The 25,948-nt window shown below is 33.9% G+C and overlaps 2 protein-coding genes and 1 long non-coding RNA gene across 3 annotated transcripts; all 3 read right to left on the bottom strand.

Moving 5' to 3' along the window:
- Window positions 1-4,628: 4,628 nt before the first annotated feature.
- Window positions 4,629-7,125, bottom strand: LOC137490065 (uncharacterized). Its single transcript, XR_011009426.2, has 7 exons — window positions 7,060-7,125; window positions 6,742-6,786; window positions 6,418-6,445; window positions 6,209-6,262; window positions 5,781-5,897; window positions 5,569-5,672; window positions 4,629-4,990 (listed from the first exon to the last, which is right to left on the bottom strand). It is a non-coding gene; the product is annotated as an uncharacterized lncRNA (long non-coding RNA).
- Window positions 7,126-9,149: 2,024 nt separating this feature from the next.
- LOC103909926 (NAD(P)(+)--arginine ADP-ribosyltransferase 2-like) lies at window positions 9,150-23,607 on the bottom strand. Its single transcript, XM_073944156.1, has 3 exons — window positions 23,466-23,607; window positions 14,434-14,512; window positions 9,150-9,996 (listed from the first exon to the last, which is right to left on the bottom strand). The coding sequence occupies exons 2-3, from the start codon at window positions 14,473-14,475 to the stop codon at window positions 9,268-9,270; spliced, it is 771 nt and encodes a 256-aa protein (XP_073800257.1). The 5' UTR covers window positions 14,476-14,512; window positions 23,466-23,607; the 3' UTR covers window positions 9,150-9,267.
- On the bottom strand, window positions 17,434-23,624 carry LOC103909924 (NAD(P)(+)--arginine ADP-ribosyltransferase 2-like). The gene is made up of 3 exons (XM_073944155.1): window positions 23,466-23,624; window positions 21,705-21,775; window positions 17,434-20,825 (listed from the first exon to the last, which is right to left on the bottom strand). Exons 2-3 carry the CDS (start codon window positions 21,753-21,755, stop codon window positions 20,088-20,090), a joined length of 789 nt encoding a protein of 262 aa, XP_073800256.1. The 5' UTR covers window positions 21,756-21,775; window positions 23,466-23,624; the 3' UTR covers window positions 17,434-20,087.
- Between the last annotated feature and the right edge of the window lie 2,324 nt (window positions 23,625-25,948).

A 25,948-nucleotide genomic window follows, 5' to 3' on the forward strand; every position in this document is an offset into this window, starting at 1 on the left:
TCCATAGTGATAAATAGACACTGTTTCCCAAACAGATGCTGTACACGCGATTTGAAGCCAAAGTCTGGGTTTTGGGTGTGTTTTAACAGACAAATGCACATTTTTAATAATAATAACATCTAAATAACATCGATATTGATGTTTTTTTTTTTCAAACACAACAAATTTTGGCCTAAATGAGCATGAAAAGAAAGCAATCGAATGCTTTCATTATAACATTACATGTGCATTTTTAAAGTGACACCTCAGTTATTCAATGTAATCAAATGAAATATAATAAATGAGATGTGCAAGTTACAGTGAAGAAAGATTCATGAGATTTGATAACTTGATTCTTTTTTTTTTATAATGGCTATTAAATTTAATAAGCTGAACTGTTTGCTAATTTATTTGCTGCTAATATATACTATTTATTTATTTTGTAAATAATAACAATAAAACATAATACTGACCTTTTAACTGTTTATTTACAATGAAACAGGGGGTGGGGTATCCCTTATTATGGTGGGCATATCTCTTATTTTCACACCCCAATGTTGACAGGTATGAACTATGTGCAGTGGTAGATGCCAAAAAAATTCAAATAAAATGAATAATTGCTGAGAAATACTATTTTACTACTAATACCACTACTGTACGATATATTTTACTATATTCATTTGAATAGCATCACATTTAGAGGTTCACAAAACAATGTGATTATGTTATAAACAGCACTATTATTATTTAAACCGGCTAGCCAACTTTATGCCTAAAAAAACATGACACCTCTAGAATCACTTAAATGACTTTTCTTCCCAATTCTGATGCTTGATCTACACTTAAGCAAGATTATCTTGAACACATTCACAAGAATAAATCTCAAAATTTAGCACTCATAAAGCGTCCGGTGAAAGTGCGTATCATGGGCGGCTTAATATATCTGTCCAGCAGAGGGCAAAACTGTCTCATGAAAGAGTGCTGTAAAACCTAAAGAGATTTTTCAAAAGGAAATAAAGAATTCTAAAGGGAAAAAAATAACAATTTTAGCATAAATACAGTTCTTTAGAACAACATGGTTCTAAATAGAACTATAACTGTGTACAAAGAACATTTTAAGAATCATTTTGTTCAGTTACAGCAAGTCCGAAGAATAATGTAACGGTGTTACCAAATGAAAAAGTATATAGTAATTTATAGTAAATACTCTATTGTTTGTGAATCATACTATTATAGAGTACTTTAATTAATCCATTGCGATTCTATAGTTGCTACAGAAACACAACAACTATAGAAGGGGAGAGTGGGGCAGTTGGAACATAGGGCAGTTCCCTCCATTCCGGAATGAGCTAGAGTGATGATATTACTACATATTCTTAGTTAGACCCTCCTTCAATCTGAGAGAAATCAGCCAAAATCAGTAATATGTCACCATTGCTTCAGTATAAAACAATTTTTTTTTTTTTAAAGTTCAGAAAATTTCTCATACTGTCTAATCTGTTTTTGTTAAACATTATTCATTCATAAAATTAAATCACTGTTTCTTAGCTTTAAATAGGTATAGCTATCAAGTGGTTTAAGCTGTATCTCTCTAGACAGTTTAATCAGAGTTGACAGAGTTGGGTCAGTTGCAACTCGCCATATAAACAATGTACAATTTAAATTTGATCACAGTTTCAATGTAAATTAATTTAAATAAATAAATTCTTTGATTAATTAATTCATTTCAAAGTTCAAGGTTGAGTCTAGATTGTCAGTAAAAAATATTTTTGTTTAGTTTTTTTAGGCCTGGTAATTGGTTGTTACTCGTTCTTCAAAAGGTTTGTAATTATATGGCCAATTTACCAGTTTGACAAATTTACATTTAGACTGTTTACCAAAAACATAAAAATAAAATCCATCCTGATGTTTTAGAATTTTGTTTATTATTACATTTGAAAGAATCTTGCAACCATCCCATGCTCAGGTTCATTTGCAACATTTGACTCTTTCTGTGCAAGTTAAAATTTTGCATATATTATCATTCATTCATTTTCTTTTTGGCTTAGTCTCTTTAGTCCTCAAGTCCAGGGCTCTCTTCTGGGACAGCATGCCAAAAAAGCATTTGATGGATGATCAGCTAAGTTTGAACTCTTAAAACTGTAGGAAATGCAAAAAGTGTTACAACTGTTCCCACTCTCCCCTAATATAAACAAATAACCCAATACTGTATGCCTGACAAAAGTCTTGTTGTCGATCTCAGTTGTGAGAGCAACAAATAATAACTTAGTTGATCATTTGGAAAAGAGGCAGAAGGAAGATTTTTCCTATGAATCATCTGCTGAACTGCATCCTAATCATCACCAATACTGCATAAGACCTATTGAAACCTGCATGGACCCAAGATTCTCACAGAAATCAGTCAAGTTTGGTGAAGGAAAAATCATGGTTTGGGGTTATATTCAGTATGGAGGCGTTCAAGAGATCTGCAGAGTGGATGACAACATCAACAGTCTGAGGTATCAAGACATTTGTACTGCCCATTACATTACAAACCACAGGAGAGGGCAAACTCTTCAGCAGGATGGCGCTCCTTCTCATACTTCAGCCTCCACATCAAAGCTCCTGAAAGCAAAGAAGATCAAGGTGCTCATAGATTGGCCAGCCAAGTCGTCAAGGATGAACATTATTGAGCATGTCTGGGGTAAGATGAAGGAGGAGGCATTGAAGAAGAATTGAAAGAATCTTGATGAACTCTGGGAGTCCTGCAGGAACTCTCTCTCTGCCATTTCAGGTGACTTTATTATTTTATTTTAATATTTTGCTTATTTTATTATATTAAATAAATGTATTAATGATTACATTTATTAATTATTTGTTGTTCCTAAATCTTGGATAGGCCACAAGACTTTTGTCAGGTAGTGTAGTTTACTACAACTATAGTGTTTAATATGCTGGAATACACCACAGTTTACTGCAGTAAAACTAAAGTGAACTGCAATTTTTATTACAGTTTATCAATTCAATATAGATAAGTATCCTGTATATAATGATGCATACAATATAATGCATTTAACAACATTATTGTTCAACAAAACTACAATAAAACTATGGTATTGTAATAATGTTCGTTTCGTGGGAAGAAGAAGGCAGGGTCCAATAATATCCAGCTGCAGACCCGCAGAACCACACACGTTTTAGGCACACACAATCTAGGACACACAATCTAGGCAAACCATATATTGTTATGACGGATATTAAAGTTATAACGTCTTTTTGGACATCGTCATCGATATATTTTGATATATTTGATTAATAAATATTGTACACAATAAACAATAGTGTTTACTTTACTTTATTTCACAAATATTGCGATTGAGACGGCCGAATGGGGAGCATTGTTTCCGATCGCCATTCAATATAATAGAGTGAACAGTTTTTAATCAGTCATTATAGCTGATCAATCTTTATTACCTGACAATAATTTGGCAGATACACGTTTGCTGGCCTTGCTGAATGATCTCATTTGGACAGGTTTAATTTATATAATGGATTAATTTATGATGAAGGAAATAATAGCAAGTTAAGATAGGCAATAATACATTATATGTAATAAAAATATTTTTACATGTAAGAAATGTATAACACTATATTAATATTTTACTCAAGCGGTGTTTATTAACTTAATTTTCTAATAACCTTTTAATTAATGATTTCCCACATTTAATACTCTTAATAAAATATTAACTATTAATAAAAAAAATCATAAGTGTATATACACACACGCACACACACATACATACACACACACACATATATATATATATATATATATATATATATATATATATATATATATATATATAACAGCTTTAACAGTGACAGTTTAGTAAAAGATAGTAGTTTATATATAAACGTATAATTATAATCAGTTAAGATAATCAGTTTATAACTATATTGTTTAAATGGTTAACTATAGTAGGCTAATTTATTTTAAAGTGACATTATTGTTTGCTTTTTTATATTTTACAACAACGTGATTTTAACGAAGTATGATAATATTAAGAGCTTGAATTACACTGTAAAAAATTTGACCTTAAATTCACAGTAAATTACTGGCTAATAATTGCATTACTTTCACAGTAAATTACTGTATGTAAATTCACAGTAAATTATTGTGAGGTAGTTCACAGTAATTTACTGTGGTTTTGTCACATTAAATTATTGTGAAATTACAACCATATATTGTAACTTTACAGTAGATAATAAAGTATGTTACTGTGATTTCACAGTATTATCTTGTAGAATTAACTATATTTTACTGTGAATTTGCAAAACGATTACTGTGATTTAGCAGTAGGTTGCAGTTTAAATACCTGATTTAACTGTAAAGTTACAATTATATCCCGGATTACTGTAATTTAACAGTTTGGTGCTGTAAAATTTCAAAGCAATTTTAGGTCACACAAAAATGAAAATTCTATCTTGATTTACTCACCCTCAGGTTGTTCCAGCTCTGTTAAAAAATGTTTTTTTGTTAAACACAGGAATAAAAATATCAAATAATCCTCTTTGTGTCCAAACAACCTGAGGATGCGTAAATGACGACCGAATCTTCATTTTTGGGTGATCTGAGAAGACTCTAAAATCAAAATAAAAACAAACACACATACATTTTACAGATTTATTTAACAGCTTAATGACATCTGTGTAAACATTTCAGAAAACTTTCAAAAGGTGAAGGTGAAGCCTCAAAAAATACTATAAGAACATATTAATAAAAAAATCTGACATCATATGTAGCATACATATAAAAAGCAGTGCTTCAGAGTGCGCTCTCTCTGTCTCTCATTATATATATATATATATATATACATGAGAGAGAGAGACAAAACTTCTTGCTAAATAAGGCAGTCGTCTATTCAAAGTCAATCATTTTCCTGATAATTTTACACACTTGCTGGTTGATGTGTCTTCTCTGCTTCTTTGACTTCGTCTGTCTTCCATCTCCAAACAGGTGCCCAAAAAGCACCTATAAGCAAAAGGGCAGACAAACAGTTAGCTTCATACGACACTACTGGGACACTACTGCTGCACTACAGAGCAAAATTACTGTTAGCTCAGTTTGAACATGCTGACAATACTGTAACTCAGTCAAACTGCAATAATTTAAACAAAAACATCTGAAAAACATTTCCATCACAAACACACAATCAAGAACAGTCCAACAACAAATAGTGGTTTTAATGACCTAGGCAGAGCATTTTAAAACAGTTGATTTGATTTACATCTTCAGTTTACAGACTATAATCTAATGCTGGGTTCACACTTATTGCAAAGTTAACACATGCATCACAGCACTTGCTCTTGAATACTAGCAGGATGTTTCTTGCATCAAGCTAATTTTTTATGATTTAAATATTAGGAAAATTTTGCAAAAAAAACTTGATTGAAGTGATACAGCACTTGTGTTGTATTCATTTCAATCAAGTTTTTTGCAAATATTCCAAATATTTTTCAACGTTTTTTGAGTTTCACTTAATTTGTGCTTCCCAGTAAAAATTTCCCACTATTTATGCATTTGCAATGACTTGTATGTAATCCACTCACCTGAATAGGTAACTTCACATATGGTATAAGAGCCCCATCCTTTTAAAGACAGCTTCCCCTCTGGTCTCCAGCACAGACAAACAATTTGTGTCTGCAACACGGCCCTTTATAACAAGGGGACAAGGGGAGTCATGACTTGTGCTCCTATACATTCCTTGTTTAACCCCCCCCCAAAACAAGCCCTCAGTTACAATATTTATTGTAGACATTACCTTAAATTCCAGAGTGCAAAAGGCAACTTCAGCATACTTCAGTTTCAGACCAGATTCAAAGTCAGTTGTGAAATACAGGTGAGGTCCCATGACCACTCGACCCTCCAAGGAATAAGACTAAAAGGGGGAAAGAAGGACTAAATTAGAGGTGTTTGTGAATAATTAAATTTGTTTGTAGAAACAAAGTTGACATTCCATGCTCTGCCTATTAAAAACCAAGCAAACAAACACACATGCCCAGTAAAATTGCTAATAAAAATAAAAACTATAGTTTAAAAAAATCTTTGTCTAATATTTACTACTACTGGAGGTACTGGTGGAACTTCTGGAAGAAGAAAAAGAGTTTGTACAAGAAACTGCTCACAACAAATCTGTGAAAAACCTGACATTTAAAAATCTAATAAAAATGAGGAAGGCATCAACATTACCTTTAATAATCAAGCGAGGGTTGATTGGTAGCATCAGTGTTTCAACATCAGTGGCTGCAAAAAAATTTGAATATAATAAGAGTAGAATAAGACTCAACCTAACACACGCACACACTCTATATATATATATATATATATATATATATATATAGGTTTAGATTGTGATAATGAATTTAGGTTATATTTGTGTGCTCAGAATTTACACTCACCTCACACTTTAGCTATTATCAGGTACACCTGAACACCAAAAAATAAAATCTACAGTTAGTGACACTATACAATTACTTCTCATTAGTAAATGTTAGCACTGCATTAACACCAGTTAGAAATATACAATATGTACTGTGTTAGTGTTAGTTTAAAAGAATACAACTGAATTGTATTATAAGCCTCATTTAATAAAACAGTTAAGACTTGTTTCATAATGAGTTTAGTTTATTTAACTAACTTAACGTTAACGTTACAGTGAACAAAATTAACGTACATGATGGTGACTAACCGTAACGTTAACTTAAGTGAAGGTCAGAGCTTACCTTAACGTTAACTTATAGTCATTTCACCTTTACTTCAGTCTTGTACTGAAACAGAAAATGCAGTTACACAAAGTTAATTAAAGAAAATTCCCTTTCTTTTTTTTCAGGAACTAACGTTAACGTTATGCTAATACCTCAGAAAACACTACAATCACCATCTGGCGTCGTTAATTTCTTGCTTTAAAAAAGGCGCGCTTAAACCCTGTCCGTGCGAGTACAACTAAAGTACTCGGTAAATTCCTGTTAAATGACACGCACTATACAGAAATACACATACAACAATCATTTAACGGACAAAAGTCATATTTTAACACTTACCGAGGATGAATCCGTTGGGTGAAGAGACGACGGCGTTGTCTGTGGTGATGGCGCTTGTTTGCGGTCGAGTCAGTTCTGTTCAATGAATCGGCTCCTTTAAGTGAACAGTAAAGAGTCGAATTCGGCTCCTTTAAGTGAACAGTAAAGAGTCGAATTCGCCTGAAAACGATTCCGTTTTGTATAATATTGTAAGACGCAAACATATAATTCATTAATATTTCATCATATTGCTTGGTTCGTGTACTGCTTGTACACGAATTGCTTGTTGATCACTTCGAGCTCATGAACACGTCTGATAAAATATCTGAATCTGATTCAATGTCACACGAGTCCTGAACCGAAGCAGTGCAAAAGTAATATATTGGTTGAAATATAAAGTTAATTATTTTCTTCGCCATTCAAAATATTACATATGTCTGACTTTAACAATAAGAATAAAGTTCGTTTGAGAATTATTATTTTTTCCTCCCAGGATTCATTTCGCACCAAGCTGCATCAAGCTGTAATGGTGGATGAGAAGGCACATAATATTATAAATATTGCTTGTAATATGTAATGAAATAAAGTTTTAACACTTTTTCATGCGAGAATGTAGTTCTTCAAAACTCAAATCTGTGGACTGTTAGTAAAGATTGTGTGTAATTTTAAGTGTGTTTTGCCTGTAGCGGAGATCTGACCTCCAGGCGGTAACGGCGCTCATTACTCATGTATCCGCCGAGAGGCGCCTGTCTTCAGGCTAGACATTGGGACAATTGCCCCGTCTTCGATGGCTCTATATGCGTCCGAAAATGAAGTTTTAACTGTTTTTCATGCTAGAATGTAGTTGTTTAAAACTCTAATCTGTGGTTTATTTATATAGATAAAAAAATAATAATTTATATATATATATTTAATTCTGAGATTAGTGACCTCCAGGCGATGACAGGTGCCCAATACTCATGAAACCGTCTAAAGCAGACATTTACCCTGACATTGAAATAATTGTTGGCTGTTTAACAGTCTTTGGTTTCATTAATTAATTACTTTTTATTCCAGTTTATTATGTTTTGGCTAAGCACACAGTTATGTTCATTAAATATTATTTCCTATTCTAACTGTATAAAATTAAATAAAGGTGCAGTACAATCAAAAAGATGTTGGTAACCAAATCGTTTTGGGGGCTATAACATTCTGTTATTATCTGTTAAAAGTTCATTTGTATTAATTTCTACGTTGAGTTTAAAAAAGGTTTGAATTTCTATAACTAACGTGCAAAAGATATAGCCCTTTTCACAGTAATTTGCTGTAATCATGCTACCTGCCGTAATTTCACAATAAAATTATGAATACAACATATTACTGTGAATTTTTCAGTTAAATACTGTGAAGGGATACTAATGTAATTTACTGTGAAAAATTACAGTAACTTGTTGTGAAAACCTGGAAATTTTTTACAGTGTAGTTTATTACACTTAATCCAACAATTAGACGGTCTATTATGTTTTCTTTGTGTATATGGACACACGAATAAAGTCATAAGTGTCTTTAACCAGTTATTTTTATTGACATAATTTAAGTTCAGAAACTGCAGAGACTTTAAAATGATCGTTACGATATAATAATAAAATTGACTGAAATGGGAAACCATATTTGTGAAATTCAATAGGTGGCGATAATGCTAAAGAGTTAGTTACCATTTATGGTTTGCCTAGATTGTATGTCCAAGATTGTGTGTGCCTCAAACGTGTGTGGTTCTGCGGGCCTGCAGCTGGATATATCTCGCAGGGTCGGCGATATCAGGTACAAACTTTTATTTTGAATGATGTGTGTGAGTATGTGCGTGTCGAGTCGGCAGGTGGACAGGCTCTCCTCTCTCCCGGCTTCTCCTTCTCCTCTCCTTATGAAGTTGTCTCTCCGGCCCAATCACTAGAAAATACAGGTGTTAATAATTATTTTTGATTAGACCACTGACCAGCCGCCGTGTCTCCGCTTGCTCTCCCACCTTCCTGGATTTTCGATCACGCCTTTCCCACCACAGGTATTTTTTTCCATGCGGGTATAAATGAAGAAATGAATCAGAGACATTAAATCACTGAAACACATACGCTTGGTCATATACAAAGTATTTATTTCAGAATGTTAGTAATTTAATGACAAATAACTGAAGTAAAATAACAATCATATCTATGATTGTTTACATATATATGATTATAATACTTTTGTTTGTTATCACCCAGCTTTCTTGGAAGTCATCGCACAGTTCAGGTCGCTTTTTGTTCCTGTGCTCTTCAAGGTGTAAACAGTGTTACACCAGAGATTAAAATGATACTGTTTGGTCCGGACAGCAGTGACTCGAAACTTCTCGTATGGAGGAATCAGCACCTCTTTCTCATAAAAAAACTGTGAAAACGGTCCCACATGAGCACCATGACAGGTTAAAATTTCAAAACAAGATACACTTCCAAAACTTTGAGCTACATTAGGATCGAGAGACGAGGACGCAAATGAGCCGAAACGAATCTCTTTGTTCAGAACATTCTTAGTAAACTCAACCGAAGTGCCGCGATACGTCTTCATGCAGCCTTGTGTTTTCCTCAGAATCTGAACGGCTTCTGTTAACAGGAAGTGCAGCGAATACCATTTGAATGTCTTTTGTGTGTACTGTTTTCTACCGTTACGAGTAGCAGAATTGAAATCCTTGTATAGGTTGCTATCGGTGTACACATAAAGAGCGATTAAATGATTCTTTGTCAAGGGACCCACTGGCTTCTTAACGTACTTTTTTTCACCAGCCTTCCAAACCTTTTTATATACAGGCATGCTGTTGAGCTCCTTCTTCAGATATTTGGTCTTCACCAGATTTGCCATTTTCACTTTACAGTCTTTATATTGAGCATCGACTGAATTCAGAGCTTTATCCAGTGGATAAACCGATCCTGCAGCAAATGCTCTGTGATCCTGCGGAAACAGCAGTCATAAATAACACAGTATCAATATTGATGTGTATAACATTTATAATAGAACACAATGTTAATGATATTTATAAATTCTACAGTATTTAACTGTAATATGAAATGTATTTCACTTTTTGACAGCAGGTATGCAGTATGTTACTGTATTTTAAAGTTGCACTGTGGTAAAACACCCAGTTGGCGAAATTAAAACAGTATTTTTAATTGGACGTGAATTGAAATACAACAACAAAAAAAAAGAAATTTAATTATATGAAATACAGTCATTTACTACACACAAAAAATTACGTTAGTGTAATATGAAGCGACACTAACAACTTGGGGTTTGGATCTAAATGCATGTATTGAACAAAATGGTCAGGCAGGCAATAGTCAACACAGGAGCAAACAGGAAATCCAGAGTAGTCGTAGTCGATAAACAGGCAGATGTTAGGGATAGCTGACAGTGTTGAGATCCCGAAGCGCAAGTGTTTCGAACACGCACCGAAGCATGATCCAAAACATTCAGGTCACGTGACTAAAGTGTTGTGAAACACCTGGTCACGTGACTAAAGCAATTCAAAGCATCGATCATTTCAGAAGCGTTTCGAGACCTGGTGAATCTGCATTTGACTGCCAGGGTCAGATAAATCCTATGTGTAATATAGCCTAGTGGACCGTGTGTGTGCATGTTGTTGCTGTGCTTCAAATTGCTTTTGGGTTTCAAATCACGACAATAATTTCAAATACTCCAAAATTATAATTTTATGTATTTTAATAATGTAACTGTTTTATGATGTAGTATAGATAGGAGACAGCTGCTGATACGCCATCAATTTACTATTATTTTGTAACACTGTAAAACAATAATTAATATTTTTACAGTACTGTGATTTAGGTTTGGGTAGAAGGTAATAAAATACAATAAATGGGAAATTTAATTATTAATATAAATAATTCTTGTTAACTTCTGGCCACAACTGTGTCTGATCTAGCAACAACCCTGTTTTATGACCAAAACAAGATATATTTATTAACAAAGTGTTTATTCAGATGTCAGACCAATGTTGAAGCAAAACGATACAAGAACAAAGCATTTCAAATTTGATTTAAAGCTAATCAAAATAGCTGTATCAGCCTGGATTCTAATCTACTATCCCTGCATGCTAATCAGGAACTCTCACCACTCCAATATAAAACTTGAAGGTTCAATTCTACAAAGTGATGTTTAATACCTCAATATGCTCAACTGTTCTTTGCCGAAGCTTTTCCTCTACAATATATTTAAAAATGATGACGAGATTTCATTGTAGGAGACAGGTTTTGAAACGTTTCAAAGCTTCGACACATTTGCTTTGACTGTTTCAGTGTTTCATGAAGCCTCGCTTTGCCCACCACTTGAAGATGGTCAAAAGGCAGGCAGCAGACAGGAATAAACAAACAAGCTTGGGTCTAACCTGACAAGGCAAAACAAAGAAAACGTGTCGTAATGTTCACTATGCAGTTTAACAGACTCAGCAACATGTGGGTGTGTTTGAGAGGTGTATATATATATATATATATATATATATATATATATATATATATATATATATATATATATATATATATATATATATATATATAATGTATGTGAGTCTGTGTAATTAGTCATGAACAGCTTCAGCTGTGTCTGTTTGCAATCATGGGGATCTAGGCCAGGTGTGTGAGTTCTTTTGCTGGCAGATTTGTAGTTCTCCTAAGATCTACACAGGGTGGATTGCTGGTGATTATGACAGTTAGCAGTTCATTCAAAATGCTTATTTAAAATGAGCTGAAACAACATAATTCCTGAATTTTAAGGGGCAAAACTTAATTGTTTTCAGTTCAGTTCAGTTGCACTTCAGTTTGTAAAAATGAATAAGTTAACTTAATTCCTTTATGTTGTCCCAGTTGATTGTGTGGAAGCAAGCATCTTTTTTTACAGTGAATTTGTATTGTTTTTACAGAAAATAGATCAATGAATAATGATTTACAAGTCAATTTGTATCACATGAAAGTTTATAACAGGTGAGAAGGCATCAAGCACCATGTTATTTACATGTTAAGTCAATGCAAAGACGCGAATACACATCCTATGGCACAATTTACACAAACGAAATGGCGCAAATTGAGCGTTTGACTTGACTTGAGTTCAAAAATCTGTACTTTAGCGAACATTTGTAATAAATTTTTGGTTTTAACAAAAAGAACTGCACAACCCAAATTTCTTTTTATTTTCATTTTCAATTAATTATTCAGTTATTTACTCATAAAACTTCATGTTTCATTGCTAGATGGATAATTTTTAAAGAATTACTCAGTGGCATATTTGTGATGGCTGGTTGTCGCCACTTTTTGGTTGAATATTGTAATTGCTGCCTACAGATTGTATTTTTGAGCGTTGTCAAATGCATATGACGGTGATTTTAATCTTTACCATAAACATCAGTGGTTTTATCTGAAGTATACATTTTCTCTCAGCACTTCTGTTTTATTTGACTGTTTGTAACTTCACATCTAACTCAGAAGACTAAAGGCTGAATCTCTTTAATAATTTTTGAGTTGTCAAATTTGAATGCAGCGATTTGAAGGATAAATAAACATGCAAATCACCGTCATTTATAATTTTTGTTGCGTGGGTGTTGAGATCCTGATCTTTTAATGATTAATCGTGCAGTTTACACTGAATGCATTAATGCAGGCTAAACAAATAGTGACAGAAAACAACTTTAATAACCCAAGAAACCCACCACATGCCTAATGAACTACCACAACTTCTTTCGTCATCATTATATTTTACAAGAAAGCCTAAATGCTTTCATACCTGTAATTTGAATGATGCGAGAGGCGATCTCTCTGCAATCGTTACAAATTTAGCAATATGGTTTGTGGGTTGTGATCTGTACAAATCATGGATCAACTGTAATCTATCACACCCCTAGAAGCTGGAGTCACCGGGCAGACAGACGTCCTGCCCATGATGTGAATTCGCATCTATTGTGAAGTGAATTTAATGCGAATGAAGCAAGTAAACTCAAAATGCTCACCATCTATTTACGCTTGAATATCACTATTTATTTGTGCATGCCAAGTCTGATGTGAACACAGCATAACAGTACCATATGTTTTACAGTAAAAGAATGTAGATACTTGATACATAAAGCAAAATAAACGTTAGTGTAAATATCATTGCAATAAATAAGTGTTTTTTTATTTGTTTGATTTACAGTAAATTTCTGGCTAACATCTGCCTGTAAGTTACTGTAAACTCTACAGGAAATTGTTAAAGTGGCTGTAAAAACGAAATTATGAATGCTATTTCCTGCTATCGTGACGTACATCCACTTGAAACAGTCCTGAAATTAGATAAAAATGTAGGGCGGTGTATGATTTTGTTCTTTAAGAACCGGTTGGATTGTTGAAAGCTGAGTGTCAATGATAAAATGAAGGAAGAATTTTTTTTTTTTTCAATGTTATCTTTGCTCTCTTATTTATTTTTATTTTTATTATTTTTTTATTAGAATATGCAAAAATCATACAAATACAAGAAAACATCAACAAAAAACAAATACAAAGCAACGAAACAAAAACAAAACAAAAACAACAACAATATAGTCAGGTACTGGTATGTGCTTGAGTGTGTGCTGTGTGAGTGTGTGTATGCATGTAAAGGTAACTTGGTGGACAGGTCAGAGTACATACATAAGGAACAATAACAGTCAATAAATGAAGCAAGTGTCACAGATATAGATAAAACATATAGAAAGAAACCAGTCAGAGGCTGGGAGTAACAACAATGCTTATTAATGCATGATAGTAAAAATGAGAGTAAAAAGAGAGAAAGGACAACAGTAATGAATGACAACAATAATAATAAATCACAAGTGCTACACCAACTATTACTACAGAAAGTTACTTATATTACAACTACTACTGCTTCTACTACAGCCACAACCACGACTACTACTACTACAATGTCTACTAATACTGATACTACTACCACTACTGATACTACTATAGCGTTTGCTACAACTAATACAACACCGTCTACTGCTGCTACTACTACTACTACTAGTAGTAGTAAAATGAAGGAAGATTGACGAATAAACCAACGAGGAGGAGAAAAGGTTAAGGTACTTGAATAAAGTTTATGAGGGCAAATTAATTTTTACAAAATAATGAAGTGCACAAATAAAAATAACTACTATATAAAAACATGAGTAAAATTTTGAGTTCATGATGACTTTAACAGAGCACATACTCACCTGTTCCAGGTAGCTCTACCAATCCTGAACCATGTGAGGCAGTGGCGACAGCGGAGAGGGAAAAAAAACTTCACCTGATGGGAGTGAAACAGGCGACAAAGTATATCAATACTGATATCTGTAATATTCACAGAAAGTGTACTGTAGCTGTTGCTTACCTGTTCCAGAGCAACAAAAATGAGAAGAAGACCTTTAATCATCAGCAGGATCTTGATTTAATCCAGTCCCTCAGATGATCTACTGTAGATATAGTAAAGCACAGATGATAAAAAAGAGAAACACAACTGCAAATCCATGAGTAAATACTGTATAATGAAAATTAACACATGCAAATGGATACATTTTTGCAATAAAACTGTTTAAAACAACCACCTAAACTTGATATTCACAGATTTAACCTTAAAAAAAAACACTGTACTTTTGTGGAAATAGACTCATTTTACACCTCCCTAGAGTTAAATAGTCAAGTTTCACAATTTTTTTAATCCATTCAGCCAATCTTTGGGTTTGGCAGGAGCACTTTAAGCTTAGCTTAGCATAAATCATTGAATCAGGTTAGACCATTAGCATCTTGCTTTCGAAAAAATGAGTTTTGAAATTTTTTTTTTCCATGGGAAGCTTAACTCATCTGTAGTTAAATCATGTACTAAGACTGACGGAAAATGAAAAGTTGTCTTTTTTCTAGGCCGATATGGCTGAGACCTTTTCACTCATTCTGGCATAATAATCATGGCTGCAGCGGGTGTCAATATGTTACAAAATAGCACATGAAGAAGAGTCAATAGCTTAATTCAATAGCCTCACTACAGCAAAATCAAGCATTAAATAGAAACTAAAAATAAAATTATCTAAACTCTTTTTTAAAACATTTTGAGTGAGATGCTAATGGTCTAATCTGATTTAGGGATCTATGCTAAGCTAAGCTAAAAGTGACCCGGAGATCAGCTACAGTTGAAGTCAGAATTTGGTGCCTTCATTTGTTTTTGTTTTCTCCTGTGTTTGTTAGTAGGGAGGTAAGTTTTCTGTATTTTATCATCTACTTTCTAGGGAAGTTCTAATTTAGTTAGCTTGGTTTATTGTATTTAATTTGGCTGAACCCCTCCCGATGTTATTTTTGCTCCTTTATTTCTGTAAATCACATTTTCTTGTTAATTCTGAGTGGTTGTGTGTGTGTGTGTGTGGTTGTGTGTGGTTGTGTGTGTGTGTGTGTGTGTGTGTGTGTGTGTGTGTGTGTGTGTATTTATTTATTTATTATTATTATTATTTTTATTTTTTTGGGAGGGGGGAGCGCGGGGGCAACAGGGATTATATATTTTTAATCCTTGTTATCTTGTTACTTTTTGGTTAAACCTCATTTTGATTAAGGATTTTTTATTTTTATTTTTTTCGTAACAATGTGGATGTTTAAAACACACTAAAAAGAATAGACACACACACAAAAAAGTCAAGCTGACTTGTTCTGCTTTTTGATCATGCTACATCAGAAAGGTCTCTGGTTTGACACTGTGGGGAAAGAAGATGCATACCTGAAATTTGCAAGTCATAAAAAAAAAAACAATTTGAAATGTATGTTGTAATCTTCAGATAACAAAATATACTTTTTTTCCTTGTCATCTGTTATCAGAAGATAACAATGTTGAAATTAAAGTCATTTGCCTAATCAGCCAAAATAGCTGTTATCTCTTATTTGTTCTTGCAAAACAAACTTTGCACTTGGATTTGATCTTTAATTGCCCACTCTAGGCAATACACACAAAAACCAGCATGAGAACGTGCATGAAGACATTTTTACATGCTGTAAATTTTTGTATGTTGACAAACTTGCTCTGTTTTTTTGAACCAGTAATTCGGTTCCTTTAAATCAGTGGTTCTCAAAGTGGCCCGGGGGGTCGTGGGACAATGACAAGGGGTCGCTTGGTGATTTCCACAACTCAAATACATCTTATTAAACCATTTGAATTACCATATTTTATTCATAACCCACAGAAGATAGTTAATAGTTGTTAAAGAAACAACTAAAACAGCATACAAATAAAACTCAGCCATCAGCCTTTAATTTTTATATTCAAATGTAATTAAATTAATAAATGACTACGTAAACCATTATAGGTTGGATGGACTGTTGCATGTTTGTTGTCAATATGCTCATGTTTATGTATGTCTATGTGTAACAGGTATGAAAAGTATTCTTCGCTTTAAGTATAGAATTACACAAAATATGTGTTTTATCTAATGTGTTAGTAAGTATACCTGAGGTGTTTGTTAGTGTGTGTCTTCTCCTTTAAATTTCTAAGGGAGCTCACGCTGTTTAATTTCCTGTTTTGCGCCCCGCCTCTTCCCTTTCTGCACTGACTATGCATGGGAGAGGTGGGTGTCTGCTAAGCTCCAATTAATCTTTAATCATCTTTACTTTATAAATAACTTTTAAAGCTAGTTTTCATGTTTAAATAATATTTATACCTTTATTTTTCACATATATTTCATTATTTTTGTGTCATCACTTAAATTGAAGTTTTGATTGACTTTAGCCTAACTGAAGCATGTGAATGCTAAATGCATTGCACTTTACCTTTAACAGAAAAGCTGTAAAGGGCGAAGACACACTGTAAAAGCTGTGCTTTTTGATTTATTCCCAGGTATGTTTTGTCACTTTGTTAATATTGTTTGGAGTTTTATTCTATCTTTCTCTCCATCTCTTCCCCTTTCTGCACTGACTATGCATGGGAGAGAAAAGCTGTAAAGGGCGAAGACACACTGTAAAAGCTGTGCTTTTTGATTTATTCCCAGTGAGTAAAGAGCCGTCACAACTGCAGATCTTCGACTGGTTATTCCATAATAAAACAAAGAAAACACAACGCAGAACCGGTTACATATAGTTGTGTGTGCGACGTTTGTCAATTTACAGTATGACCACCTTGAAAAATGAGGGTCGCGAGTCACTGACGTTGTTATTTTTTGGGGTCGTGGGCTGAAAAGTTTGGGAACCCCTGCTTTAAATGACTCCTTTGTCTGACAAAAATAAGTTCACAGATCAATATATTTTATTAAAACATTTCTATTTAGGTTTTTAAAGGGTTTTTCATTACACTGAGCTTTGCATGGCATGGAATCTTCAACACTCTCACAGTGTTTTTTTTTTTTTACTTTTTCAGTGTTTTAATTTGTATGAATTTTGTACAATTACAATTTGTACGTTTTACAATTTAATTGAATCTAGTACAATATGCTCATCCCTCATTGATGGTTTGGTTTAGCAGTAAGGTTAGGTAAAGAATAAACTGGAGTTGTTATTAAATTATCGACCGAGTCAGCAGAGTTTTTAGGGCTCATAGAAGTCTAGTACAGAAGGTGTGTAAGTAATATATTGGTTTGGGTGCCTTTCACAAGTGACGGACTGGCTTTAAATGTTAATTGAAACATGTTTCCTAAATTGGTATAAAAAAAACCCAAAAAAAAAACAATGCATGAATCTTTCTGACGAAGTCCTGGCTGCATTAGAGGAGGATACAGGTACTGGACTGTCCTGCCTGCAGTCCGGACTTGTCTCCAATCGAGAATGTGTGATGCATTTTAAGTGCAAAATATGACAACGATCCAGTAATGTTGCTCGTTTTAGACTTGTTTGCAGGAAAAATGAGACAAAATATCACCCAAACACTTCATCACTTGGTGTCTGCAGTCCCTAAATATCTTTTAGGTGTTGTGAAAAGGAATGGCAACTTTACAATCTGGTAAATACTTTAAAAGCCTGCATTTTCAGATGTCAATTACACGTAAAAAGATTAAGAGAACTAGTATTTTACAGATGTGGGTTAAATTAAGTAAACTGGACAAGCAGCAAATAAATATATTTATTCTGAATGTATTGCAAAGTCACATTAAACAGAACAGTAAATCCATAATCTTCTATGAAAAATGTAAGTATGTAAAAAGATCTAAATATCTAAGTTTGTAAATATTTATGTATGAAAAATAGATTGCAGATACACTGTAATATAAAAGACATGAATTGCAGAAGAAGTCTCAAAACAAAACTTTATTTTAAAATATGAACTTGATATGAGCTTGAAATATGAACAAAACACTTTTCTGACAAAGAATTATTGAAATCAGGAAGAAAATGTTTATAGTGATTCACGAGGAACTGCATGTACAGTTAAAGGCAAAATTATTTGTGATTTTTATATATATACTCATTTCCTTTGTCTTTGCCACCACAAGAGTACATAATATTTTACTAGTCATTTTTGTAAGATATTAGTATTCAGCTTAAAGTTTGATTGGGTTAATTAGGTTAACTACAAAAAAAAATATCTGTTAATGAACAGTTTCTATATTTTGTGTTTCTGTAGGTTGTGATTTGCATTATGGAATCTTGATTAATGCTCTGTTGACTTTTGATGTTGAAATCCAATTTCAACAAAGTGACTTATTTTTAGACTCACTGGCCACTTTATTAGGTACATCTGTCCAACTGCTTATAAGCACAATTTTCTAATCAGCTAATCACATGGCAGCAAATCAATTCATTTAGGCATGTAGGCATGGTCAAGACGAACCGCTGCAGTTCAAACTGAGCATCAGAATGGGGAAGAAAGGTGATTTAAGTGACTTTGAACATGGCATGGTTGTTGGTGCCAGATGGGTTGGTCTGAGTATTTCAGAAACTGCTGATCTACTGCAATTTTTCACGCACAACCATCTCTAGGGTTTACAGAGAATGCTCTGAAAAAGAGAAAATATAGAGCTGATAGGAAGGTCACAGTAACTCAAATAACCAATTGTTGCAACGGAGGTCTGCAGAAGAGCATCTCTGAACACAAAACACGTCCAATCTTGAGGCAGATGGGCTATAGCAGCAGAAAACCCACTGGGTGCCACTCCTGTCCGCTAAGAACAGGAAACTGAGGCTAAAATTCACACAGGCTCACCAATATTGGATAATAGATGATTGGAAAAAATGTTGCCTGGTCTGATGAGTCTCGATTTCTGTTGCTACATTCGGTTGCTAGGGTCAGAATTTGGCATCATAAGCATGAAAGCATTGATCCATCCTGCCTTGTATAAACAGTTCAGACTGGTGCTGGTGGTGTAATGGTGTGAGTATAGTTTCTTGGCACACTTTGGGCCCATTAGTACCAATTAAGCATTGTGTCAATGCCACAGCCTTCCTCAGTGTTGTTGCTGACCATGTTCATCCCTTTATGACCACAGTGCACCATTCAAATCTGCAGCAACTGTGTGATGCTATCATGTCAATATGGGCCAAAATCTCTAAGGACTATTTCCAGTAGCTTGTTGAGTCCATGCCATAAATTATTAAGGCAGTTCTGAAGGCAAAAAGGGGTCAAACCCGGTACTAGTAATGTGTACCTAATAAAATGGAGTGTAAGTCAGCAAAATAACAAAAAATGAACTGGCTGTATATTATAAGGTGTTTGTATTAAAATATACAACACCAACCCAGACAATAGGTCACTTTAAACCATTAATACTGTTCATAAAAGTCCCTTTTAACTTTTCAAGGTTCAGAGTTGTTGGAAGAAAAATTAAGATCCCATAATGCAATTTAGAAGCATAAATAAAAGGAGAAAAATACTAAATAAAAACTTGAATGACTAAATGTATGGATATTTTTTACAGTGGCAAAGTAGGCAAGTGTTTGTCTACAAATCAAACTATTGTACAATCAAAAAAATACTATTTAAATAGGGCATCACTTGGTAAATAGAATGGTGAAAGAATGACAATCTGACAACGAGGGCTAATAATTCTGTCTTCAACTGTACAAGATTACCTCTTGGATATTATTTTAATGTTTCTTGATCAGTTCACAGTTCAGATAACTTGTTCTTCCAGCGCTCTTCAAAGTGTACACCGTGTCGCACCACAGATTTTTATAATTCTGTTTGGTCCGGACAGCGGTGACCCGAAACTTCTCATATGGAGGAATCAGCACCTCTTTAATGTAAGGATACTGAGAATATTTCATCAGCTCGGCGCTTTCACAAGTTATAATTTCAAAACAGGACTTCGATCCAAAGCCTTGTGTTATTTTCGGATCAAGAGAGGAGGACGTAAACTGACCAAAGCGGATCTCTTTATTCAGAACATGCTTATTAAAATTAGCCGTAGTACCGCGGTAGGTTTGAAAGCATTTATTGTGTGACTTCTTCAGAATCTGCAACGCTTCGGTCAACAGGAAGTGCAGCGCATGCCACTTGTATTTCTTGTGCTTGTATTGGTTTTTGCCGTAACGCGTATCTTCGTTAAACTGACGATACACATATTTGCCAGTGTACACGTGAATGGCGATTAAATGGTCTCTAGTTAAGTGGTCTTTACCATACTTCACAACCTTTGCGCTGTTTTGCCAGTATTGCTTAAATTTAAAATTGCTTTTCAATTCATTTGGCAGATATTTGGTCTTAACCAGATTTGCCATTTGTCCTTTGCAGCCATTATATTGATCGTCGACGGATTTGTGTTCCATCCCCAGTGGAAATATCTTCCCAGCAGCTGCGGCGGCGGCGGCGGCGGCTCTGTGATCCTGCAGAAACAGCAATCATAATTGTACATAACTTGTACGACTGTACTCGTACAAATAAGCCACTTAACTGGCAAAATGTAAAATACTTGCGTAAAATACTCCTGAGATCAGGCACATATGACCTGCTTTATATATGCATCATGTGACATTATAGCAATAAGCAAAAAATAATGAAAAAGCATGATTAATTTACAGTAAAAAACAAAAACAAAAAAAAGGCAGCTGCGGTTGCCAGTGTTTTACTGGTAAAAATACACATCCTAAAAGACATTTCTTAATTTTATAGTAAACTACCTTATTTCATTAGCTCAATATTTTGAAGTAGAAACATCTATTCATCATATCCTGATATCCCGAACCACAAATGCTTGTCTTGCAATAACTGCAATAAACATTATCTGTGCAGTTTTCTTTCCATTAAGCGAGTTGAAATGTTCCCACATCAAGTCAAACTCGACATTATATATATGGAGGACCTATAAAACTCGTCTGAGGTCATGTAGAGCCTTTTTAAGCTGGACTGAAACTGCAATTTTATATGGATGCACTCCTGCGCAGATGCTGTGTAAATTAGTTTGTCATTGAATTTTTTTATCTTAAAATTAATACATTTCTGAAAAAAAAATTATTTAAGTGCGAATGCTTGCATTTTGAGTGTCATTCGCGCATTTAAGAGAGCTGTTTGGTCTTTGTATTTGTTAAGGGGAAAGGGTTCTTGAGAACTTGGTGGCAACAGTTAAGGAAACACTTGGATCATCAAGGAAAAATACATAATTCCATCCTTAAATTCCTTATATATACTGTTACATTCCCTGATTTTCAATGTCTGTAATATAAATTATTTGACAATCAATGATTGAAATATTCAAACATGCTCACCTGTTCTAGAGCTGCTAAAATGAGAAGAGCTTTAACGATCAGCAGCATCATGATTCAATCCCTCAGATGATCTAGAAAATACAGAGATGATGAGGAAAGAGAAACCCAACAGCATCAAACAGAATAATACAGCTAAATGTGGCCCTGGAGGTGTATTACAGAAAGATCCCAACTTTCAAATCTGATCTCTTTGGTAAACATGGTCATAGGTCTGTTGGGACCAAATGTGTAACCCTGTACCACAAAACCAATCACATAATACTATACTAAGCTTCATACTTCACAGTTAGTGCTACAACACTGCCCATACAATTAATTTTTGGCAGGTCTAAGGTCACTTTTAGGACAAACTTTGGTTATTACAGAACAGCATTTATTAAATGTGTCATATTGTCTTAACTACCGATAGTATAACAGATGGTATAACAGATACATTTCACTTTCGCCAATTAGTGAAGTTTTTTCGTTGCCACTAGATTGCATGGTTCGGGATCTGTAGAGCTGCGCATCGATGGATTTGCTCTTCAGTGTTTGGACTCTCAGTAGTGATTAAGCCACACTGAACTGAGCTAAACTGAACTGAACTTAAACTTTAAAACTGAACTTCACTGTTTCAATTTACAATGATCTTTTATGTGAAGCTGCTTTGACACAATCTACATTGTAAAAGCGCTTTACAAATAAAGGTTAAATGAATTGAATAAACATACTAACTCAACAAAATAAAATCCTAAAAACTGTCTTAAGTATAGCTCACTGTGCTACTTTATTTTCTAGAATGATTCGAAAGCTAACAGGAAAAACAGGAGAACAAAAAAAAGCTTATAATCGAGTTGTTAAACAATAGCATTACATTTATTAATACTTGAAAATGAAGATGTTTAATGTCAGAAAGGCTTTTGGAGTGCTGAAGATGTTACATTAACATAACAAAACACTTATAAGTAATCATAGACTGCCGCACAACATGATATTACAGCTAGCACAGGAACTGAAACTAGCATTACAGACACCTACAAAGCGGCACAGAGAATTACCAGATATACTGCAATTGACTAATGACTAAATGTAAATGTAATACCTTATGTGTTCTTTTTATATGCTGGTTTTGACTATCCATTTTGTTTAGGCTAACTAATTAGCAGCTAGCGCAGTGTTAGTTGCTTATTAACAGGCCCGAGAGTAGATTGTTGAAATGTATTACACAAATTAAGACTTGAGGTTTTTAGAACTAAAGATAAAATACAATTTTGTAAAATAAAACAAAAAACCCAAATCAAGTTAACATTTGCTTTGCAATACACATTAGCAAAAAAAAAAAAAAAAAAAATTTAAACATATCATTAGTTGAGATCCTAGGTAAGAAACTTTCTGTAATGTTCCAACCTGTACCACAAATCCAGTTTTAAGCTGCGCGGGTATATTTGTAGGAATAGTCAACAATATACAGTATATTTATAATCAGTCAAATGTTTAATTGTTTATTTTATGCCAAAATGATTAGAATATTAAGCAGATCATGTTCCATAAAGACATTTTGTAATTATATCAAAACTTCATTTTGATTAGTAATATGCATTGCTAAGAGCTTCATTTGGACAACTTTAAAGGTGATTTTCTTAATATTCCGATTTTTTTGAACCTACAGCTTACAGATAATTAAATAGTTGTATTGCAGCCAAATACAATCCCATCATAACAATGGAAAGCTTACTTATTTAGCTAAATAAATAAATTATGTTCATGTAACCCCAGACTCACCTGAGTATACTGTCGTCTCTCGCTGTGTAGTTTTGTTATTTTGCAGGAGCTCAAAAGCAGGAGAAGATCAGAAAAGTCTGTCACTCACAGTCAGAAGACAAAGACTCTTCAAACTAACAGATGAGGAATGTGGCTTATTATATATCACCGATAATGTGTGTCTTTTAAAAAATAATAGCTTAAGTTGCACGTTTTGGCAATCTGATTTCATAATATTTGCATGCAATAGTGAATCTGCATAAAACTGTTGATGAAACTTTTGATAACCCTGAGTTTGTAAGGTTAGTTAGTCAACAAGCATGTCTGCATAAAAATTCTCACAAGAAAACTGACTTGTTTGTTTTTTTTTTGTTTTAGAGCTGTAATTAAATAAATGGGGACTGCAGACATCAGGTGATGAAGTGTTTCAGGTGTGATTTTGTACCATTCTTCTTGCAAAATAAGTATTAAGGTCATTCAAAGTCATTAAAGTCTTCATTGTTGCTTTTTGCGCTTCAAAATGTGCCACATAATCTCTATTGGACACAGGTCAGGACTGTAGGCAGACTAGTCAAGTACCTGTATCCTCTTCTTCCGCAGCCAGGACTTTGTAATGTGTGCAGAATATGGTTTTGCATTGTGTAGTTAAAATATGCTTGGTTGTCCCTGGAAAAGAAGGCAGCACATTGTGCTTCAAAATCTTGATGCACTTTTCAGCGATGATGGTGCCTTCATAGAAGTGCAAGTTATCTTCATCAAGGGCTCTTGACCATGACAGACAGAAAAAAACAATACAATTTATGAGTTACACATTAAATAATGTTTGTTGTATTGTCTGCAGTGAAGTACAAGTCAAAGTAAATTTAGAAATCACTACTTTCTTTTTTATTTGCGTTTTCCATAATTTTCCAAAACTTTTTCGGATTTGCATTTTACATTACATTTTCTGTCGTATATTTTTGTCTGCCAAAACAATAAAACACATTTGTCTGAAGAATTTATACACTTTCTATATTTTTAATAACAATAAAGAATAATGATTAATTTTATTAACACTGCAATAATTACTGTATATGACATACCATTAATGTGTATGGAGTATTATGTTGTGAGTTGTAGCACTACAGTACAGTAATTAACAGTAAGCTGTTTCCAGGTAATTACTGCTACTGCTCTGTTACAGTAACTGGCAACACTGTTAGTGTTACACTGTTAGTCACTGTAATAGTTCTTTTACAGTAGTTATATTCGTTTATAGTAATTAAAGTATAAGGCTGTAAAAAAAAAAGCCTGGTAAAGTCTTACAGTGTACTTCATTATCACAGAACAAGCAAATTACCTCCAATTATCCTCTTTTTTTTTAAAGGTGCAGTGTGTAAGTTTGACACCCAGTGGTTGAACTAGGTATTGCATTCCTGGTTCAAAACACATGCAAGTGCAGGTTGCCGGATTGACGACATCAACAGGAGTGAGCCTGACTATCAAGCCTAAAGGCTGATTTAAGTCATGTTCTTAATAAAAGCAACGCTACCCGATAGTAGGAATATTTTCCATATTAAAAGGAGTTTTTCTTCTAACAAACACCTGAAATTTATATTTTAGAAACGGCTTATATTTCTTACAGCTGAGCAACGAAAAACTGACAATGATCATCTCAGGTACACCTCATGTGCTTTATTCAGTGTTAAATGCTGATAATGTGAGATTGAATGCCATTTTACATCACATTTATTGCCATACTACTGAAAGCAGCAGCAGATCTTGAAAATAAAATAAAGCATTTGAAATTGAACTTTACTACTGTGACTCAGTGCAAACCAACACATATCAGTGATTCAACGTGTACATTTAATAATGTTAAATAGAGGTCAATTATGTCCAAATTAGATTATAATCCTTACCATGTTGCTGGAGTGCAGTGAGTGCACTATTCTGTGCTTCTGAATAGCTGTATTTAAATTTCTGTCAAGTTTCATCTAGTCCAAACAGCTCAATTGCTTATCTCTGCAAATCTAGTCATGTAGCATGATGTTAGGACACAATGTAACCTTCTCACCTAATGTTTGCCTTTATAATATTTATATTATTTGTTAATTAATAACTTCATGTGAAACTCTGAATCCTTGTCTCATTTTGAAGGCTGCTACTTTCCACTCGAGGTTGCATTTCAGTCGCGGACACCTACTTTCAGAGCTTTCATGACTGAATGAATTGAATACGCTGTTTTCCACTAAAGCAATCCGGGTTGCTGAAATATTATTCGTTAAACTGGCATTGAGCGGGTTTAAATTACCAAAACAAAGACAGTCGGTCCGGCACATAACGCATATTTTCAAAGCAGAATATCTAACTTCAGCATTGTTTTTTCAAATAAACAAGAATGTTCACTTTGGATGTTTCTTAAATATCTGCAAACACATTACAGTATTTGTATGCCTTAAAAGAGTTAAAAACTAACACAAAGCACTTTTAAAATCGCATATCAATTTTAAGATTTGTGGAAA

This window comes from Danio rerio, chromosome 3 (assembly GCF_049306965.1).
Source record: "Danio rerio strain Tuebingen ecotype United States chromosome 3, GRCz12tu, whole genome shotgun sequence".
NCBI classification, from domain to species: Eukaryota; Metazoa; Chordata; class Actinopteri; order Cypriniformes; family Danionidae; genus Danio; species Danio rerio.

Coding starts and splice junctions, on each gene's coding strand:
- LOC103909924 (XM_073944155.1), bottom strand. CDS start 21,755: ATGATGCTGCTGATCGTTAAAGCTCTTCTCATTTTAGCAGCTCTAGAA. Junction 20,826..21,704: donor TTTTAGCAGCTCTAGAACAG/GTGAGCATGTTT, acceptor CTGTTTCTGCAG/GATCACAGAGCCGCCGCCGC.
- LOC103909926 (XM_073944156.1), bottom strand. CDS start 14,475: ATGATTAAAGGTCTTCTTCTCATTTTTGTTGCTCTGGAACAG. Junction 9,997..14,433: donor TTTTTGTTGCTCTGGAACAG/GTAAGCAACAGC, acceptor CTGTTTCCGCAG/GATCACAGAGCATTTGCTGC.